Source organism: Notolepis coatsorum (assembly GCF_963971535.1).
Source record: "Notolepis coatsorum genome assembly, chromosome: 18".
NCBI lineage: Eukaryota > Metazoa > Chordata > Actinopteri > Aulopiformes > Paralepididae > Notolepis > Notolepis coatsorum.
This window is the reverse complement of record NC_140182.1, coordinates 63,315,156-63,337,943: the sequence shown is the minus strand read 5'-3', so window position 1 is coordinate 63,337,943 and position 22,788 is coordinate 63,315,156. Positions and strand designations below refer to the sequence as shown.

General features: G+C 43.5%; 1 protein-coding gene across 1 annotated transcript in view; it reads left to right on the top strand.

The window, feature by feature from the left end:
• Nucleotides 1-22,788, top strand: part of scaper (S-phase cyclin A-associated protein in the ER) — a 160,208-nt gene that overhangs the window by 23,673 nt on the left and 113,747 nt on the right. The window contains 3 exon segments of the mRNA XM_084335011.1: nucleotides 9,946-10,143; nucleotides 15,859-15,959; nucleotides 20,012-20,128. Of these exon segments, the coding sequence (XP_084191137.1) occupies nucleotides 9,946-10,143; nucleotides 15,859-15,959; nucleotides 20,012-20,128 (416 nt within the window).

Genomic DNA, 22,788 nt, shown 5'->3' with positions numbered 1-22,788 from the left:
CAAGGATTTACACCCTGATCTCCCGTAAGTTGTACAGTGTTCCCCACCCACCCCTCCCACCCAGCCCCCCCCCAACCCCACCCCACCTACCCAACCTCCTCCAATGTACAGTTTTTACGTCAAATGTATATACTCTCTTTTCTGGACTCTTTTTGTATCACAAACGGTACTGTATTGGCAAATCTGGTATGTCATAAATGTATAGATGTAGCAGTACTGTCTATCTGTATGTCATGTATGTCATATATGTCCTGATGAATTGAAAATGGGGGACCCTGATGTAAACAAGACGAAAGTCTTTCTCTGGTCTGCATCCCCTTAACAATTGTGTGTATTGAGCTGTACTGTATTGTACCCATTCTGCAATCTGTTAATAACGTTTTCAATCAATCAATCAATCAATGGTCCATCGCATTTACTTCACAAACTCTAAACTCTCCAAAATATATCCCAATATTACAGACTCTTGTAATATATGTCACATGTTTGAGCGCCTGGATACTGGACTTTCTGAGCGAAAGGCCCAGGCGGTCAGGGTGGGGGGTCAGACCTCCCAACACCATCACCCTGAGCATCCGGTCCCCCCAGGGCTGTGTTCTGAGCCCGCTGCTGTACTCACTATACACACACGACTGTGTGGCCAAGTTCAGCTCCAACTCCATAGTGAAGTTTGCGGACGACACAGTGGTGGTGGGGCTGATCTCGGACAACGACGAGAAGGCCTACCGGGAGGAGGTTGAGGTACTGGAACGCTGGTGCCAGGACAACAGCCTGCTCCTGAACATTGGTAAAACCAAGGAGCTGATCGTGGATTTTAGGAGGAGACAGCAGGAGACACACACACCACTGAGGATAAACGGGGCAACCGTGGACAGGGTGAGCAGCTTCAAGTAAGGTCCTATACAACAAGAGGTGCAAATCCAGAGCCTGCAGGATAATGAAAGACCCTCACCACCCCAACAACAGCCTGTTCATGCTGCTGCGGTCAAGCAAACGCCTGCGAACACCAGTAACGAGGACAGAGAGACTTCGGCTGGCTGCACATGTGTCGGAGGAAAGCATGTGACAGTCTCCAGCCTCCCGGACCAACAGTAGGGGGGGAGGGGGGTGCGCTCAACAACCAGGAAGGGGGTTGGGAATTGGCATAACGACTAACAGTGGGATGGGAGAAAAAAGGAGGGTGAAAAAGATAATAATAAAAAAATAAAAATAAAAGACCCAGTGCCTCATCCGTAGCTAACGGTGTACTGCACTACCACAGGACCTAGCATGTCCTACCATGCTCTTTAAATAACTCATGTACAGATACCGATATGCCCTACTTTGTTTACTTGTTTATTGTACAATGTCGCTCTATTGGTTGGATTCTTATTATATATTATTACTATTGTATTATGCACATCATTGCGGGCAAGACCCCCCGCATTTCACTGTATACCTGTATGCCGTGACAAATAAAACTCTTGTATCTTGTATGTCCCCAGCAAATATGACTCACATGTTTTGGTCTTGTCCCCGCCTACACAGCTTTTGGACAGCTATTTTCAAGCACCTCGCCGAGGCCTTCGACATGGAGCTAACTCCCAGTTGATAGATTTCGGTCATAATCAGCCAGTATCACCTCGTCACCTGTGTTCGTGAAGTTTCTGCGTTGTGTTTATCTCTTACTCCGAAGTAGACCTTCTCATACTAGCTGTACAACTGTTTCATCCCTGTTAATGCAATCTGTAATCAGAAGAATTCGACACTGGCAAACATGGTACCTTTCTTGAAAAAAACGTTTATTCCATAAACAAAGCCTCGTACCAGATGTAACCAATTCTGTAATCTCCTTGAACAGTCTTAATTAATTCTTCTCCATCGTCTTTTTTTTTTTTTTTTTTTTTTTTTTTTATAAACTTTGGCCATTCCGCTGGCTCTTTTTTGCGTTTATCGCATTTTCTCTGGTCAAGAATGACCGACAGAAACAGGTTTGAATGGGTACAGATGGGGGGAAGACACTCTGAGAAAGATACGGCTGCAGTCCGGGAATCGAACTCGCTAACCCCAGATCCGTGACGAGCACGGTTGTCCCCGGCGCCGAAATAGCGCTCGAGGTATGCGGTGAGCTACTGGAGCTCCCCTTCTCCACCGTCTCTTATGCTATTAGTCCAATGGTTCTGGGCCTCGTCGTAGCCAACAACCATTCCCTGTTAGCCGAAGCTAGCGAGGATGTGGCACTCCATTCCTGCCCCCCCCCCCCCCCCCCCCCCGCGAGGGGAGGAATGATCCTTTCAAAGTCTCTGATCAACGCGTCTGCTCGCCTGTGCGTCGTGTCTCAATCTGGCTAGTCTCCTGAAGACCCCACAGCTTACAGTCTTCAAGTCTCGCGATGACGACCTCTCTCGTGACTGTTACTATGGCAACGGCACTTTTGACCCAAATCACTATAGCAACGGCGATGTTGATATTACTAAACGATGTGGCCACACCACCATGTGAGAGCCCAGTGCCGCTGCATACAATGACCTGTTATCAGCTGAGCTCTCAAGCGAGCCACGGTCATTGTATGCAGCGGCACTGGGCTCTCACATGGTGGTGTGGCCACATCGTTATAGTAGAATACACGTAGCACCCTATAACTCAGCTTTTCAGGAATGATCCCGGATCACTCCTAACCTATACTTCTATTCACCACGGGATAACGCGAAAATTCGACGGAAGAAAGTCACTGTCAAATTACTATAGTACTGTCTCCATAGCTATAATATAGAATATAGATATAGCTCTCCAAACAGTGACGCACAGTGAAAATATGTTATGGAAACGTGGAACGTTAGCCACAAGGACCAGGCTAATGGCTGGCGCCCAATGTTTTAAGAGACTTAACGAACAAACATACAGACAATAACATGAAACCGTTAAGAGACATAACGGACAGAGACATACAGACAATAACATGAAACGGTTAACTCATGCGAGCTATTAGCCTTATCCTGTGGTAGCTACTGCCACGCTGTAAACGATGGGAGTTAGTCACCTTGTTTGTAGAGCTAAATCTATATTCTATATTATAGCCATGGATACAATACTATAGTCATTTGACATTGAGTTTCTTCCGGTCAAGATGCAAAAAAGAGAATTTTTCCATCCATACGTTCCCGTGTTATACCGTGGTGAATATAAGTATGGTTTTAGAGCAGTCTAGGGTAATTCATGAAATGCTTAGTAGTTATGGCAGTATACGTCGATTCCATTGTAGACGTTGCTGTTTCTTGCCTGAACCCGCTATTGTTCCGGAATCAAATCCACATTATAGGTATTATGTTCATCATGAATGCATGAAAGGGGGGGGGGGGGGGGTCGTTTCTGATAATTTGATTGTCAGTAACGGCATTCGCATTGAAAACTAAAAACGGTTATCAGCCCGATCAGTATGAAAGCATTGCAGGATCAAGCTAAAATTGACGTCAAATCGCCCTTACCTGTGGCCGGGAGTAATCCAAAAAGAATATTCCAATTGTTTGATCGCCATCTGGTATATCCAATGTCCATTTGCTCAACGGCATAATTCACCACAACATATGGATCGGAGATATTTGACGCGCTTCAATGTAACCGGCAGAACCGTTCATCTTGCCCGACAAGGAAAAATGTAACCCGAGACCTGGGGTCGTCCCACAGAGAAAGATACAAGGGTAGAAAGGGTGCTCGATACCGCCGTCTAGCGTGATGCGGCCGGTATTGCACCTAGGCATTCTCAATGCGATTCCCAATGTTAACCCCGAGTCAGTGGGCCTGTAATGAATAGAAATATAGAATAAAAGAAATAACGATCAAATAACGAGTATACTCGTTGGCGTTCAACGATTGGCGGCCAATAACGAGTATAATCGTCGTTGGCGGGGAATGAGTTAACCCTTTGGAGGCCAAACCCGAGATTAGTCGGGTTAACTCGCCATGCGCTGGGCGCCAAGACCCGAGATATCTCGGGTTTTAATCGATATTTCTTTTATTCGCTATATCCATTCATTTTTCATCCATCCAGCCTGACGTTATCATTGGGAATGGGTCTGAGCTCGCAAAGGGCAAATACCGCCGCCTAACGTCTCCCGGATGGTATTGCACATCATTGGAATCCCTCTGGCTAGGGCTGTGCATCGATCGAAGAAGTCCGGTCCAGGTTTTACTTCTCGGGCATGCAGTATCGTTATAACAGATGGACTGAGGACACTCGGAGCAGCGTGGATTATGTGTTTTGGACATATAACGTTGGATCAATAAACGCGATCAATATTTGGAATGGCGATCAGGAATTGGATTAATCTTTTTGCACTACATCAGATGTGAGGTAAGGACTTTATGTTACGAATCTTGGGTTAATCTGATGTTCCTTTCACCGCCATCGGAGCGTGTGTGTGTGTGTGTGTGAGGTTCGCGCCGACCAAAGTACGGAGAAGCGATCTTTCGGACCCCGCTTCTGTTCGCGCATGATGACACATATAATATAGATAATCTACCGTTTATTTGAAAACTATTCATAAATCAAGCGACAAATGGCACGATTTCTAACTAAATACATTGAAGCTCGATTTGCTGGAGTTTATTGAGATGAGACGGAACGCTCTAGAAATATATTCATATTCATCACGGTATAAAACGGAAATGTATGAAAAAATTATCTGTTTCGTGCATGTTGACTGGAAGCAACTCACTGACGATCAACGTGTTATTTAGATCTATTGCTATTATATTTGATATATTTTAAGCACTCGCAAGTAAGTCCTATCCTACATTGGATAAAGCACTGGCGCTGAGGGCCATCAGCGCCCTCTGCTGTTTGGCCCTGAAACAGTGAACAGACATACAGACAACAACATGAAACAGTTGGGAGACTTAACGAACAGACATACAGACAATAACATGAAACAGTTAGGAGACTTAAAGAACAGACATACAGACAATAACATGGAACAGTTAGGATAGTGTGTGGTGGCGATGTGATAAAAGTCTGGGAGCAGAGACTGCACATTGAGAGTGGGATGTGATGTGTGGCAGAGAAGAGGACGGTGTACGTGTTAATAAGTCATAATAAATTAAATATACAAGGTGATAGAGATATCAATATAATAACAATAATAATATGACGTACTACCAAGCATTAAGCGGTTTCCAGGCACTCCGCTTCGCCTCTGCATCGTGCCTTAAAACAGCTTAACGCACACCTACTCGTTGATTAACCCTCACATGGGAGTGAATGCTTGTCCTCATCCCAATCAGGTCTCTGACATCAAGGCCACCTAATCATCCCTCCCCGTCCTTAATTGGCGGACATCAATCACTGTCTCCTGAGCCATTCAGCCATTGTGTAGTGTGCCTGGTGCTAGTGTATGGCAGCCATTGAGCCTGCGTAGCCATGTCCAGACTAAAACGATTTTGGTCGATTTAGGCAAAGTATTTGATCGTTTGCACCATTCTGCCACATGGAACTGCGTTCTGGCAGCCTGAAGACGGTACTTTCTGATACCAGCTCCCAGAGTGTGCAATTCTGAAGACGTATTCACGTTACTACTACAAGGTAAGAAAACGGTATTTTCCCAGTCACCAAAATCACCGCCGACTCGACACATTCCTCCACACTGGAAAGCCGTAAATCAACTTGCCGGCTCTTTCCCCAGCAAACCGGTAGGCTTGGCACCTTGGTTGAGAAATGCAGGCTTCAGTCTATGTTGTTTAGTCTATCTGTTCAGTCCTGTTTCAAGCTACACACTGCCTGTTCTGAGAGAATTGTGGACTATAGAGACACAAATGTTCTAGAATGTTCGGTTATGACATCATACGGTGACATTACCAATGTTCCAGAACGTTCGATCATGACATCATACTGTGACATCACAAATGTTCTAGAACGTTTGGTCATGACATCATACTGTGGCATCACAAATGTTCTAGAATGTTCTATTATGACAAATAAGACGGTTCAATGACTTTATCTAAATCCAATCAATATTCATAATGCCGTTTCAATGTAAGGTTATAAAAAGAAACATTCATATAATACAATAACCTAAATATATAGCTTTGGCTCCTACATCACTCTTGGCTAAATCAAACATGCCAGGTGAATCAAACACTGAGGAGGCATGTTCCTCTCCTCACTTCTCCCCCCCAGCTCTTCTTTACTGGGTTTTTATTGTAGTTAAATCACTCGAAATCAAACAAATGGCAGGAAAATCAAACACTGGGAGGCATGTTCCTCTCCTCACTTCTCCCTTCAGCTCTTCTTTGCAGATCTATTGATTGATGCCTATTTATGTGGCAAATTATCGAAGAAGTGATGACACTCTGTGGGCATGACATGTTTCATGGACTGAAGGTCCTGAAACTTCCTCTCTGTGATTGGCAGAGCATGTGGAAACATTCTAATCCATGTTATCAGCTCGTTTGGCACCTGGACCCTCTGTGGCAGTGCTTCCCATGAGTTCTCCGAGAAGGATAGCTTGTAATGGACCTTGCCATCACTGCTAAACTGAAGAGCCCGCAAATTATGTACAGTCGGATCTCCAGCTTTTTTGCCTGGTCTGATGCTGAGGATGTAAGAGCCATTCAATTTCAGGATTTCATCATGCTTGACCACCTTCACATGGTAGGGTGATGGTCTGATTCTTGCAGTCTGGAGTATGATCACGTAGTCTCTCGGGGTGATGATATCCGTAATAATTTTACGTTCAATGGTACTATGCATGCTGTCACACTTCATTTGTATGTGTCCAGCAACAAGGTACTTCTGTGTTATTAGTACCCCATATTTCCTGGCAAGCTCAGAAAATGCATTCGCCACATTTGCATTGCGGTTCTGATAACCACAACCATCGCTCCACACTACTATCCTTGATTTCTGGATGATCTTTGATCAAACCTTCAAAATGGCGATATTGAAGGTGTGCGAATACTTCGCTACTGAGATCGCCCTGAGTCTCGTCCCACATGTAGCAGTACCCTTCCTTTGATTTCAAGTCATAGAGGGTAAAGTTATGGACCTGCAGTTTTGTTTTGTAATACAGGCAGCTGGCTTGGGTTTTTGGACACACCAGCACGGCTTGCAAGTCCATTGTCCAAACGGACTTCTCATTGTTTGCAGAATCCTTGTTGTGGGATTTCTCTTGTCTTGCTTCATCTTTTGCCATCACATGTGCATCATATTTGCCCTTACTGATATTACCATACTTGAATGAAACACAAACATCACACTGATCTTTTCGAGGAATGAATACGGAATACTTTCCTTCATGGAACACATCTGTAAAATGCCGTATCCCAACGGCCCTCACTCCAGCAGTTGCAGCTGCTTGTTGATATTCCCGATGTAGTTGGGAGATGGTTGTGCCTGAGTGAAGGAACCTCTTGTCTTTGTAGGTCGCTGTGCTTCTGCAGTAATGCGAATCAACAGTGGGCAGGTCCTTCAACCAGTCCTTAAGGAAATCTGTGACGTCAGTTTCCAGCTTTGCATGCTTGCCACTCTTAGGTCCAGATTTAGTTGGCGGGGCTGCTGCTTGTCTGTCATGGTCGATGGTGTCTTCATTCAGCCAGTGTCTAATGGTTCTTTCATGGAGACCAAGTGTAGAAGAAAAAAGTGCCTGGCACACTTTATGACTCGTTCCATCCTGAAGTTTAAGTTGGTAGGACAATGACACATTGCGCCTGGATTCTTCAGCAACTTTCCTTTGCTTTATGGCGACCTTTGTGACCAAAGTTTTGATGTATAATCGACGTTCTTCCCAGGTGTTCATCAACCAAACATTCTGAAATATCCACTGCCTCTATTCTTCTGTAATGGATTGGCAGTCTCGAGTCTTGACTCGTTGACAGAACTTTGAATTGCAGGGAGGACCCTTAGCCTTCGCAGGTATTTTGTTGCCACCTTTGCCCTTGTATGGCATTCCTTTGAGACGTTTCTGCTTGGATTCATTCACTATTTTGTGTTTGTAATTAAACTATAATTTATGACAGTAAAAGACTAAATAACTACACAACATGTATAGCCTGGCCTATATTATAGTAAACCTTATCACTTACCAATAGGGGACGAGCCCTGAATCATGGAAATTACTTCATCCAGACTGTAGCTTTTCTTGCTTCTCGAAGCATCTGCCATCTTGAAAAGTTGTAAAATTGCCTTGTGACTTTAGCAAAAGATAAAACTGCCTAAGTCACACTCTTGACATAGGCAATATTCTTCCAGGGTAGAAACAGCATGATCCTTTCAATTAAGGATGTAGGCGATTGTACCAGAGGGTGGCCAGCATCATGAAGATATGAGTTAGGCAAAAAAAACATTTTCTCCAAAAAATGACTTGGGCCATTATTTTAAGAGGGTGACGCTCTGCTTCAGACAGAGAGAGCAAAGCATAATTTATGCTTTGCTCTCTCTATCTGTCTGAAGCAGAGCGGGGCTCTGCTGTGCTGCTTACACACAATCCCGACCGAGGAGCACACTCATGCTCACACACGTGCTGTGCTCTCTGTCTGAAGCGGAGTGGGGCTCGTGTTACAGAAACTATTGAGCTTGATCGGGAGGCTACTGTGATGCAATACACGATACTAACTAGAGATTAGAGTCACATAGCTGGCCTTTTTCTGAAAACCCAAGCACATTATTGTTCCATAGCATACGCCTTCAGTTGATCATGACAAATCCTCTCTTACCTTGACGATTAAAAAGCCTCCATAATTTAGTAAATAAAGCTGTAGCCAGCCAGCTAGCATTGATGCTATTCAAAATGCTATCCACATTAGCTAAATAGCTAACCAACTAAATACAATAGACAGTGGTATCCTGAGGTAACATTAAATACAGACGAGGTAACATTAAATACAGACAACGTTTGCTAGTCGAAATGACTGGACACACACAGGGACACAAGTTAAACATCAATCAATTAATTTATTCCAACAGGTTGGGTGCTACCAGTGGTGGTGAAGGAGGCAATTTCCACCCTATATTGTGGGGAGCGCTTCGAGTGTCTAGAAAAGCACTGTATAAATGTAATGATCATTCATTCAAGTATCTTGTGTTTTATCATAAATCCTAGTGGTACCCGAGAAGCTATTTTTGACACTGACTCACCCTCTTCACACATCTTCACACCCTTTAACTCAATAACACCCAAAACAAATTAATTTGTACGAGACAATTCATAGTTTGGGAATATGTGAGATTATGAGCAAAATAAATCAGCCTTTTCTTTTTTGGTGGAGTGTTCCTTTAAAGTGGAACACCATCTGAATTAAGAATTCATATGTTATTGCCATGGCCCAGGGTAGTTCAATCAATATTTGTGAACATGAGCTACTCTATCCCAAAGCCAGAACCCAGAGAAGTATGATTCAAACTTGTGATGTCATCAGGTATATAAAGCTCCCTAGACAATGAATGGGAGACTGATTTTGTGCACCCACAGAATGTTGGTGTGTCTTTATACCCACATAACCACATTACCTTTATTCTCTTGTAGTATTTCTAATTTCTGAAACATAAAAGGCATTCATATATACACAGAACATCCACATGGGTGCTCTGTGTCACCTTTACCGTCTTACCCAATTCATTGTCTATGGAGCAGCTCCAAACTTTATACTTGATGACATCACACGTTTCAGTTTTGGCGCTCTAGTTTTTGGATTAGGGAAAGTCGTTAAGGTATAATACTTATGACTTGTTTTGTTTTTACTATACAAAATATACAATATACAAAACGAAAGTACAAAATGCAAAAATGTTGAGTTGTAATAGTTCCCCTTTAAAAAAATGCAGAATGTCACTGAGTTGTACACTAGAGGGCGCCACACCCACCTACACCAGGTGGACATTTAAGCACCAACCTCTAGCTCTAGTATGTAAGTCACTGTGACACGCCATCTCTTTCCTAGCTACAGTGTTCGGCCTATGCTCTTGTTTCCACACAGAACACAGGGGTGGAAAGCAAGAGTGCAGCCGGTGCCTTGCTGGACAAGGGCCCGGAGAAGAGCCCCACCAAAGCCCGGCAGCCACGCAAGGTGGACCTGCGAGCGCGGTACTGGGCCTTCCTCTTCGACAACCTTCGCAGAGCGGTGGACGAGATCTACGTCACCTGTGAATCCGACCAGAGCGTTGTCGAATGCAAGGTCGGTCTCTGTTTACTCTGAAAATTATTAATTGGATAAGATAAGATATTCCTTTATTGATCCCCTTGAGGATCATAGCAACATGGGGAAGGAGGGAGGAGAGGTGCAGGTATGGGCAGGGTAAGAGTAGAAATAAATAAATATAGGCAATAAAATTTGATCGAAATATAAAGATATGAGAAAAAGTAAACCGTGTAAACAATATAATTAACTCTGAATATAAAAATATGAGAATAATAAAGTCTGTATATTGGTTATATTATATGTTAATATATATAGTAAATTGTTGCTAGATTAGGCAAATTCTTTATTGCCTAAATATATATATATACTATGAGTAGAAGTAAACTGTATACACAAGGTACCCTAACTGGCATGATATGTGTCATACGTGATATCAGATTTGTAGAGCTATACAATATATTTTGTAGCATGTCCAATTTACCTTCATGACCTCTGTCTCCAAGACTCATCCAGGTAGAGGTTGTCCTCTCTGCTCCTCAGCAGTCACCTGTTCTGCCACGCCTCTGGACTTCTCATAGTTGGCATAGTAATAGTAGAAAGACATAAATATAGGCAATAGAATTATAATAAAGATAAAAATGAACAGTAATAATTAACTTTGAATATGAAAAAGCAAACTGTAATCAAAGGTGCAGATGAGGGTCTGTAGTTATCAGTTATATTATGTGTTACAATAAATCAAGTTCAAGTTTTGTTTTATTTGTCACAAGGTACATGTACATTATAGTGAAATGCTTGGTTCTGTATGACCCTCCTAAGATTGTGCTTCATACAGTAAAAACAATGAAGACCAAACACTATACAAAAAATATACAAAACGATACACAACTGGGCAATAAATAATTAGAATCTGAATATATACTATGAGTAAAGTAAATAGTATACACAGGTGCTGTATACACAAGGTACCCTAACTTTATCTAATACCAACTTTGGGGGGGGGTTAGGTGGGGTCATCATTCGGCCACAATTGCCTCATTGGAGAGACTTAAAGTGTGCTACGTCTGTATGAACACTAGAGGGCGTCATTGAGTTGATATCTGGATTATTCCCCCTCAACTCGCATTCCTGCTGATTTCTGCTTTATGTCAGTGGGGCTCTGTTAAGGCGTGCTGCTGAGAGAATAACCACAGGGCTCTCCCCTGGGCCGAGCTGAGGGGAGTGAATATTGGTGATTTATTGTAAACATTATGATGTGATATGTGTTCGCTTGGTCTTTTCGCTGAGTGTAGTACAGCCTGGCTAGTTCTACTACACTAGACCGTTTCATTGAGTCTTGGCCGGGGACAGGGGTGAAGCCGAACGCTGTTGCACGACAATTCCATGCAAGCGCAATCAAAGCTGCGTGTATATGTGGTATAAAGGGAACAAGATTCAGCAACTCTTGGAGGCCTACGATGGATCTTCTAAAGATAATGCTCTTCATTCATACAGGGTTACATGACTAATACTTTGATTAATACGTTGTCATGTAACCCTGATGAAGGCATGTTGCTGAAACCTGTTGGTTTTAATTGTGTGAATAAAGAGCATTAATTTTAGAACGTTGCTGAATTATTCTCCCTCAAGTTTTTCCCCAGTTCATGTGCCTCGGGTTGAAGGTCCAAGTTGCGACAGATCTTTTAGTTTCTCTCGTATATATAAAAAGGTATAAAGCGGTGAGTTGTGTTTTGGCGCAGACGTTACCCGGCAGAGTCTGTGGAGTGCCGTCACCCCCAGGGGGTCCGTCCTGGCATGGTGTTTTGATCCCTCTGCCAGGCTGCATTACGCTGAGCAGAGTGCTGGTGACCGCCTGCCTGCCTGCCTGCCTGCCTGCCTGCCTGCCTGCCTGCCTGCCTGCCTGCGGTCACTACCTCCCTGTGGTGGCGTTGCTTCACAAACACTCAGTCATTCTGTGTCTAAAGACCATGGATGCCGCGTGTCGTTTACGCTCCGCTCTCACCCCGCTGACGCTCCACTCTCACCCCGCTGATACTCGCACAACGCTCGCTCGCCCACCTCACACCACACCATCCCACCCCACACCATCCCATACCACCCCACACCATCCCACCCCACACCATCCCACCCCACCCAGCCAGGGCCTAATGGAGTCTCCCATAGCTGATGGAGTTATCTCTGAAGAGGAAACAGAGTGCTCTGATAGCCCCCGGCCACAATCCTCTGGGTGGAAGTCGAGGTAATCTCTTTGGAGCTCCGACGCACAAACCACTCGCCATTTTGCACCTAGAAACCGAGCACATGCATAAATGTGGCCTAACAGGAAACGTTTAGGGCTAGTGATTGCAATTATTCCAGTGTGAAGTGCATTTTCTTTTCTAAATGTATTTGAGGACAAACCCCTGGAGACGTCTCGTTTCCGAGGGGGTCCTCGAGCACAAAACATAAAGTCAACAATATCTAGATGAAACAAAATATAAACTATGACAAATGGTAAACAATTCAATGATGCAAAACAATAAACATACACATAGAACATAGAACATGCACATAGAACGATAGCTCTCGCACTCCGAACCCCCAAACCACACCCGGTTACATGTATTACAAATGTATAACCAATAGAAATCCAAAACAAGGACAAATAAACAAGCGATGAAGCCTTAAAGATATGGAAAGAAGTAATTGATCCGAACGAGCATCGACTGCAACTCTTGTCAGCAACACCTAGTGGATGAGTTTTGTTCGACACCAGCTAGTTCTACATGATGTAGATGCTTGTGCTGCTTGCTGTACAGTCGTGATTTAGAGCCACTGGAACAATATAGTGAACCGGTTTCTTCCTGAGAGAGAAAGGCCTGCCCCTTGCAGACTGATTTATTAGATGTACTGTATGTATTAATAACGCCCACAGCCCCTCAGGTCTAATTAGTTCATATCAACCATTCCTTCAATCTTCTGATTTAGAGGCCGGCTGATTGGCGCAGTGGGCAAGGCGCTCGCCTCTAACGCAGGAGACGCTGGGTTCGAGCCCAGCTCTCGACGTTGCTACCGGCTGGCCGGTCGTTCATACTAACACAATTGGCAAGTGTTAGAGGGTGGGAAAGCCGGTGGGTGGGGATTGGACGTAGTGGACAGTGACTCCTACAGGTCGGTTTGGTGACGCCGGTGCGGCGGAAGCAGGAAGTAGCGGGGGCAGCGTGAGCCTCCCACGCGTTACTCCTTGCCACAGAGTTCGAGCTGCTGCGGTGAAAAGATGCGACAGGCTGCCTCCTCGTGTACCGGAGGGGACACGTGATGCAAGGCTTCTGTCCTCACTACAGCCGACCAGTGGGAGGCATAGTCTAGCAACATTCAAGACAGGGGAGGGAAGAATTGGATACTATGAAATTGGGATGGGAGAACAAAAAATTTAAAAATGGGGAGAAAAAGTGGATACAAAAAAAATATCTTCTGATTTAGGATCTACGACACGTCAAACAGAGGAGCAGAGGGAGGCTCTTTTTATTGTTTCTACTCTGAGGCACTCCAGCCACTCTCTTAAATTTTTTATAAATACACAATAGAAGGCACAATTGAATTAAAGGTGCTGTAAGTGGTATTTATTTAGTTAAAATAAGTGTTAAGTGGCTCTACATTCTGACAGCCATCACTGATACAGAGTGTTTGGTCAGTAACATGGGTCTCCCCGCTCTGCAGTAAACACAAAGTACATTTTCTGGTATCCCTTCCCACTTTATCCAATCAGGAGAGGGAACTCTGCAAGGTGGGGCGTGGTTAGTAGGAAAAACATGACTGCTCATAAACTTTTTTCCCCTGCTAAATGGTTAGCTAAAATATGTTTCTGACAACAAATAGGATATGCAATTCCTGGATCTTAATTCATATTCGATCTGCAACACCTACTTTAGTTTACATTTACCTTTATAGTTTGACAGTTTGAGCGTTAGTTTGACAGTTTGAGCGTGAATCAGGCACGCCAACTGCAGAGTGGGTATACAACTGCAGAGTGGCTTGCACTCATAAACAAAAATATGTTTCTGGATCTTAATTCATATTTGACCTGCCACGCCTAATTTGACAGAAAGTTAGCCAAAACGCCAGTATCACTCACGGCACCTTTGTAATAGTAGTAATAGTTCTAGACCACAGTCAGTGTTTATTCAGGATGAGTAAATCTCACTGATATTAGTTCCGCCTTGTTTACACTTCCAGGTATTTGGCTTTAATGCAATAACCACCAGGGTTTTATCTCCCTCCCTGTGTCCATAAGCCTCTGGCAGGTTAAGCATTTTGTCGGTCCTTGTGAAATGTTATGAGAAGGCTGTATTTAGGTAAGTGTGCCTGTTAACATGCTGTGAGAGCTGGGGCTTTATAGTGCCTTCACTCACTGTCTATCCGTCACAAGGAGGCAACAAGCCTCCCTCTTCCTTCTCCTCCTCCTCCTCCTCCTCCTCAGCCTTCATTACCAAATGAACAGCAGGCCATGGTGGTGGTGGGTCCGGCCCGTTAACCAGCCCCTAATCAGCGAGGCTGCTGCTGGACACATCTTTCACTGGCCTGACTTGTCTATTAACTAAAAGCACCATGAAGCTTTACTCTCAATTACCACTCCCTCCACGCTCCCTATCAATCACCTCCCGTCCGTTTCACTGGAGCTCTGGGACCGGCTGCGCGCGGCCAGACCACCCCCCCCCCCCGCGCCCGGGCACCGCCGCCTCTGTGAGAAACAATCCCGGTACAGACTATAGAGAGGCTTTTATTTCTACGTATAAATGTAAGAAAGGACCTCATACCGCCCTGGTTTCCCCACCCGTGTGGTATTAATGGCAAGGCAAGCTGAGTGTTCCTTTAAGTACACTTCACCGCTCTGTCGGCCGTGACTCTGATTGAAGGCTAGACGCAGAAACGTGTCTTCTGAGTTGATATTTTAATCATGTTCTGTGTATAAGAACTCTAATGAAATAAAGGCGTTTTATTATCTTTTTTTTCTTCACTAAAAGTCGAGTGGTTTGGTATTTACCTGCACATAGTCCTTTTACATCTCTAGATACTATATCTATATCTGTACATATACTACTCTTACTAGTTATGCTGCTCGACAGTATGACTACTACCATACTGTCTTTATACCTGTATCACTGTAAATATTAATACTACAACTCTGTACATACATCAGATTAGCACTACACTCGGTACTCGGTAGTACTCATTTGTATATTTTGTACCCAGTTTAATCACCCGTACACTCTATATTGCTGTTGTACTTTACTGCTACAGGAATCTAATCTAAACTCTGTCAGATGAACGTACACGTCGTTGGACCTCTCAAAATTACACTCAGTTTTTGCTTTTGCTTAAATATGTCAAAATTGTATGTTCAACTATGGCATACTACCTGGACCGGAACAGATACAAGCTGGTATATGTGGACTATGTACTGTATGTGTAACTATGTATGTATGTGTGTTTGTGTGTGTGTCTTTGTAGCTATGAGGTTATGTGATGATTTCACTGCATTTTCATCTCTACCTCTCTAGAAGCAAGGGGCAGAAACCGTAGGCCTGTATCACCAGACTGCTATTTTTCTGCCTAAAATTAGAAGTGAACGTTCAAACTTCAATGCCCTTCTGATCTTCCGGCCTCTCAGTGGTCCATGCATGGTCCTGCTTTTACGCCTTACCGTTTGATAAAGTCTATATCTATATCTATAAGTCTATATCATATACCTCGTTGTGATTGCTGTCGTAGGAGGTGCTGATGATGTTGGACAACTACGTACGGGACTTCAAGGCTCTCATTGACTGGATTCAGCTTCAGGAGAAGTTGGAGAAAACGGATGCCCAGAACAGGTGATTTATGACTAGATTAGCTCTCTCTCTTTTCCTCTCTCTTGCCCTGTGTGCACCTAGAGGTACTCTGCTGAAATATGACCTCCGCTGCAGATTTTCTTGGAGTAAACTGCCTCGTAGTAGACTTGTAAACGTGACGCGCTTTCATGGAAAAGTTGCTCATGAACTCAATTGAAATGCGATTGTGTCAAAACACACACTGGTAAATGGTGCATTTATATAGCACTTTTATCCAAAGTGCTTTACAATTTGTTCCTCACATTTTACCCATTCACTCACACATTCACACACAGACAATGCAAGGTGCCAACCTGCTCATCGGGAGCAGTTCGGTTAAGGTTAAGTGTCTTGCTCAAGGACACTTCAACACGCTGGCCGGGGAGGAGCGGGAATCGAACCGTGAACCTCCAGACTGCTCTACCTCCCGGGCCACTTTCTGTGCCAGTGTCTGGTCCCGGGGTTTTGAGTCACAAACGGAGCGGCCGGATCGATAGCCTCGGCTTTAACTCAAAGGGATGCATCAGTTTATTGGCTCCTCTTTAACACAATGACCACCACACCCCGTGAATTGACTAAGAAATAAAGATCCCGGTGTCGCCTCTCAATTTGTTAATTCAAAGTGAGCCGTTAATCAATGAGGCAACCGGAACTTTCAGAATGCAACGCTTGCCGCATTAATCGCTGCAGGTGAATCAGCCATTTTACAGATTTGCAACGAGCCAAGTCTGTGTTTTACAATTGCCATTTTTATTAGCATAGTTTAGTTTTTTGCCCAGTAGTTGTCCCTAAGAACACCATTTGAATGTGATAAGGCAGAAACGAGCCAGATTCTAATGAAATTTTTATATTAACGATACGATTTACACATTACCACGTCAACGCAGGTGTGAAATGCTTTGTATTGCAGGCACATTTGAACAAAATCATGAAAAAAGGATCAGTGATGTGTTTTCATCTCGCCTCATATCAATAATAAAAAAAATTTATTTTAAATGTACATTCGAATAGCAGTTTGGTATTCATTTGAAATTCATTCCGACAGCCCCTAGTCTTTGTATGGATTTGTCAGTCAAACATTTGTTGTTTATGCGCTGGTGAAAAATGACATACTGTAGGTACTCCTTGCCGTTTTGACCACGGTTTTGAAATCTTCAGATTAACAGGCCTAAACAAGCTGTTCTGAATTATTGCCGTTTGTGATACCACAAAGGGGGGAAACCTCGGAGCTCAGGGACACTCCGGTCGCCCGAGGCCGATTATTTAAAAAAAAAAAAAAAAAAAAATATATATATATATATATATATATATAGGATTGGGGAGGATGCGAATACATTTTGGGACAAGAGTCTTGGAAATTGGATATTAATGAATTGATATTCAGGCGCCTCGCTCCCTGTGCGCGCTCTCTCTGCATGTCAGTATCTCTGTCTCTCTGCCTTGAGCACAGCAGAGGTGGGAACAGTGGACCAGAGCTGCCTGAGTTCATCCAAACTCATCAAATCATATGGACACAAGACTCTACAGGATCTTATCCAGTGATCACAACGTGATCTTGCCAAATAATTAGCGCGTTCGTTCCATAGACTATAAAAAGAAGTGTGTTATGTCATTTGTACCAATTACGTAGGGTACAGTCTTTCTCTCAGGATGCATGCAATTTATAAAAAAATAAAACATGGGGCTAATAGAGGATTCTGATGACATAAAAGTTGGAATTACTTGGAACTAATTCTATTTTTTACTTTTGGATTCATTCAATCTTGATTTGGGGAAAAGGTGACAAGTATGTGACGGCGCATTGGCAAGTCAAATCTTTTTTGTTTTTTGTTCTGGCAACATATTTTGGCTAAATATGCCTCGTTTTTTTTATGTGTATTGATAACATAGTGCTGTAATAACATTTTCTAATAAATAATATGCATGATCAAGTTCAACAACGTGTGCTCTTATTTTGATATTCCTTTAATTCCATAATAATAATAATAATAATAGATTGGATTTTAAGAGAGAAGCGCCTTTCTCAGACTCAAGGACACTGTACAAGGAAAGGATGGAAAAAATAAGAAATAAAATTGAAAAAATATAATAAAATACATAAAAGATCTGTGTATAGTAACAACAAGAAAAAACAAATAAGATAAAAGAGATAAAAATAAAATAAAAAGGGAGGCAAGTGTGAACAGGTGGGATTTTAGCTTGGTTTTGAAGAGGTTGATGGTGTCAGAGCCTCGGATGAGGGGGGAGAGGGAGTTCCACAGTCTGGGGGCAGCTGCAGCGAAAGCTCGGTCTCCCAGTGTGGAACGCCTGGTGCGGGGGATGGTGAGGAGGTCGGAGTTGGAGGATCGGAGGCCTCGTGCTGGAGTGTAGGGGTGGAGTAGGTTGGTCAGGTAGAAAGGGGCCAACCCGTGCAGGGATTTGTAGGTGAGGAGGAGGATCTTGTAGGGGATTCGGTAGTTGATGGGGAGCCAGTGGAGTTTTTGCAAGGTGGGGGTGATGTGCTGCCAGGGTTTGGTGCGCGTGAGGACCCTCGCAGCAGAGTTTTGGACGTACTGTAAGCGATCCAGAACCTTCTTGGAGGCACCAAGAAGGATTCCGTTACAGTAGTCGAGGCGGGAAGTGATGAAGGCGTGAATGAGTGTTTCCGCTGAGGTGTCGGAGAGTGAGGGGCGGAGGCGGGAGATGGTTCTGAGGTGGAAGAAGGCGGATCTGGTGACAGACTTGACGTGAGGGTGAAATGAGAGGGTGGAGTCCAGTATTACGCCCAGGTTCCTTACCTCTGTGGAGGGGCAGATGGAGTAGCCATCCACGGAGAGAACAAGGTGGTCGATCTTTTGGAGGAGGGCTGGGGAGGCTACAACTATGAGTTCGGTCTTCTTACTATTGAGTTGAAGGAAGTTGGTGGTCATCCATGTTTTTATGTCCTGGAGGCAGGCAGTGTTGAAATTACATGATGCATTAAGTGTGTGGTCCCCAAAAAATATCCTAAATAAAATGGGGTCATGGTATGAAAAAGTTTGAGAACCCCTGCTGAAGTCTCTAAGATTCATTTAAATGAAAAGGTTGATGATTGATCATCTGATCAATTGTACAATGTTTTATTTATGTTAAAGGTCACTTCGAAGGAACTAATCATATCATCAAACTAACGATAAAGTAGAAAAACAAAGATTTGAAATCTGACGTCTTAAAATTGTATTTCGGGATGGTTCCCGGGAGGGCAGTGAAAAAGGTTAGTTGAGAGCCCTGGGACACGAGCAATGAATTAGCTTTACTTAATGAATTAGCTGTTATTTTTTGGAGCAAAGAGCACTGCCTACCTAATGTACTGCCCGGTTTATAAAAGCTTTTTACTCTTTGGTGTGGGGTAGCCAGACAGGGAAGGGAATACTTCATAAAGAATGTGTTGTATGCTACACTCACCAAAAACGGAAGAAAAATGTGCTGGAAAGTAAATAATAAAAATTACATTTAGAGTTTTAGTTTATTTAACAGGGGCCGTGCACAGAGTTGGGCTAACTTACACCTGTGGTCTCTGGGCAGGAAGATGGGGAAAAAACCACTACAATTAGCAGTGTTTACAAACGGTACATCACATATAAAACACCAAACTAATTTACATTTACAATTCAGTCATTTAGCTAACTCTTATCCAAAGCGACTTACAGATTGTGAAAGACATGTCACCAGGAGGGGTTCATCTCTGACCCTTAGCTGCCAGAGATGTACCCCTCCTGGTGACAGGATGTTCACAATGTGTAAGTCGCTTTGGATAAAAGCGTCAGCTAAATGACTAAATTGTAAATATAATATACATTACATTATACTCTCCGTATTGGAAAACAGTTGGTTCCATACACAGGTTTATATCAGCGATCACATGACTGGTTTGTCTTGAGCCCATGTTTTAAGTGTTGCTTTAAAAATACTGAAACGTGGACATTCTCTGATGTGGTTGGGGATTGAGTTCCATTTACTTGCTAGTCGAGGAAGTCGTGTACGATTGTTGAAAATATACATAAATGTGATGTTTGTCGCTCTTTGTTTTTGTCCAGACCCACGTCTTTAGCGTGGGAGGTACGCAAGATGTCACCTGGGCGTCACGTGATCCCGAGCCCCTCGGCCGACAGGATCGCTCAGTCTCCGAACACACGGCGCGCCCTCAACTTCTGGTAAACATCTCTCGACTATGTCTCGGGGGGGGGGGGGGGGGGGGGGTTGCAGGGGCCATGTCCCCCTCAATACGGAGAAGAGGTTAAAAAAAAGATATAGCTAATATGAAAGACTATCCCCTCCCCAAAAGAGGTAAAAAAAAAGGGGGTGTCACATTTATATATCCTTCTTACCTATAACCATGTATTAACTCTTTGACTGCCACGCTGTTTTTCCATCTGTACTCCCTGGTGCCAGCGTTTTTGACAATTTTCACGATGTTTGCAGACTCATCGTATATTCTATATTATAGCTATGGAGACAATAGTATGGCTCATTTGAAAGGAAATATGTATACTACAACAGGGGAAAAAACGTTTAGTTCTACATACCTTTGTTCCTGCGCTATCCCATGCAAAAAATCGTCCCGTTTCAAAATAATCCAGTTCCGTTTCCTGGAACGCGAGATATGACGTGTTTTGTGCGCATTTCATGCGGGTTGCTCGCCTGCCACCAGTGTTGGGAAAGTTCACTTTCTACATGAACTAGTTCAGTTCACAGTTCACAATTTTTTTAAATGAACTAGTTCAGTTCATAGTTCATAATTAAAAATGTTGAACTAAAGTTCATGGTTTCAAAAATGAACTAATTTAGTTCTTTTTAGTTCTTTTTTGATTTTCTTTTTTTTATAGAGATTTTTCACGTACAGTTACTTACATTACAAAAACACACATTGGGACAAGGGGGGGGGGGGGGTCCTCCAATTCATCTCTATGCCATCATCCACACCATAAGCAAGCAAAAACGAAACAAAAAGAAAAACAAGCAAAAAGGAAAGCAAACCAAGACAGGCACTGTACAGTATTGCACTTGCCTCGAGCCCATTCACATGTAGACATATATTTATTTTTTTCCTATCCTAGGTCTGTCCATACAATGGGGCACTGGGCCTTTAGAAGGATCCGAGAAATTTCAGCAGGAAAATAGTCTAATAGTGGGGCCCACACCTCCTGAAAGGAAGCGTCGTTGCCTCTATGCATTGCACAGTGTCTTTCATGGGGTAGCACACCGAAGATCTCTCTATACCACATTTGTAAAAATGGAGGCTTATCCTTAATCCAGTTTATCAGAATGCATTTCCGGGCTGAAAGTAGAAGTTTATCAAATAGTTTGAATTGTAAAGGGTGTCACCCCTCCTACCCAACCCCCCCCCCCCCCACCCAACTACCTCCAATGTACGGTCCCCCGCAGCGCCCAACAGATAACATTATCGTTACATCCAAACAGCCTTTTTTGAAAATACTAGAATCCAACATAGTCTGGTGAAAACGCACCTTATGCTATGGATGGATCGTCACCGTTTGTCCTCTTCATAATAATTTCCAGTAGTTCGCTCGTCTAGGCGATCGCCATTGCCGAACGTTGGTTGACCCTAGTCTGGAGTGCTCTCAACTCTAGTGTCGGCGACTACCACAGAGCGGTGAACAGATGTTACATGCTCGGCCGGTTTGACTATAGTATTTTTATGATTTACCAGAAGTGCTGAGTCCAATGTAGTCTGGTGAAAACGCACCTTATCATCCATAAGTGTGATCGTTTTGTCCTCTTCATAATAATCTCCAACAGTCCGCAGGCTAGTGGCTATGACGACTCTGGCCAGCAGTGAGTGAGCACAGTAAACTAGCCCAGTTCAAAAGGTAGGCGATACTGCCACCTATCGGGATTCGATCGTCATTTCAATTCCAATTCACAGAGCTCACACAAGAAAGTCCGGCGGACTGTTTTTCATTGCGATCGGGTGAAGCCCTTGGTTCATGTTACTAGAAAAGTCTGCCCGAAGGCATTTCATCGACGCACAGCCCCATACACAGTCTCAAAGGAAGTGCAACACCGGCCGCAGCCCACCAGGCGGCGGTATTGGACTTTTGCGATCTCAGACTAATTCCCTATGGTAACACCAGGCTCCCTGGATGGATATGAATGGAAATAGAGAATAAAAGAAATAGCGATCAAATAACCTATATATACATGTGGTTGTCGTTCAACGATTGGCGGACAAACACGTATAAAATCGTTGTTGGCAGGGAATGAGTTAATTGTAGCGTGTATAGGGACGAAACGCCAATGGATTAAGTATAATATACGTCGCAGGCTATTACTAGCCTCCCAGGAATTACCCTAAACCGCTCTAAAACCATACTTATATTCACCACAGTATAAAACGGGAATGTACTGTATGGATGGAAAAATTATTTCTTTTTCACATCTTGAACGATAGATACTCGATGTCAAATGGGCCATAGTATTGCATCCATAGCTATAATATAGAATATAGTATTTATAGCCCTGCAAACAAGGTGACCGACTCCATTGGTTTAATGCCTGGCAGCACATAGCCATATCCCGTTCCCAGCGTGGCAGAGAAAGAGTTAAGATACAATATGCATATACAGTTGAAGATAAAAGAATAATAAATAAATATGCTACCCTCTCTTTCCTATGCCGATAGCCATGATCGTACAGTACTGCAGCTGAGTAAAGAAAGGTCTGCTGGCCGTACGAAATGAGTTTGAAACGGAACTATGTTTGTGTCTCGGCAAATATGATAAATTGAAAATGGGGGACCCTGATGTAAACAAGACGAAAGTCTTTCTCTGGTCTGCATCCCCTTAACAATTGT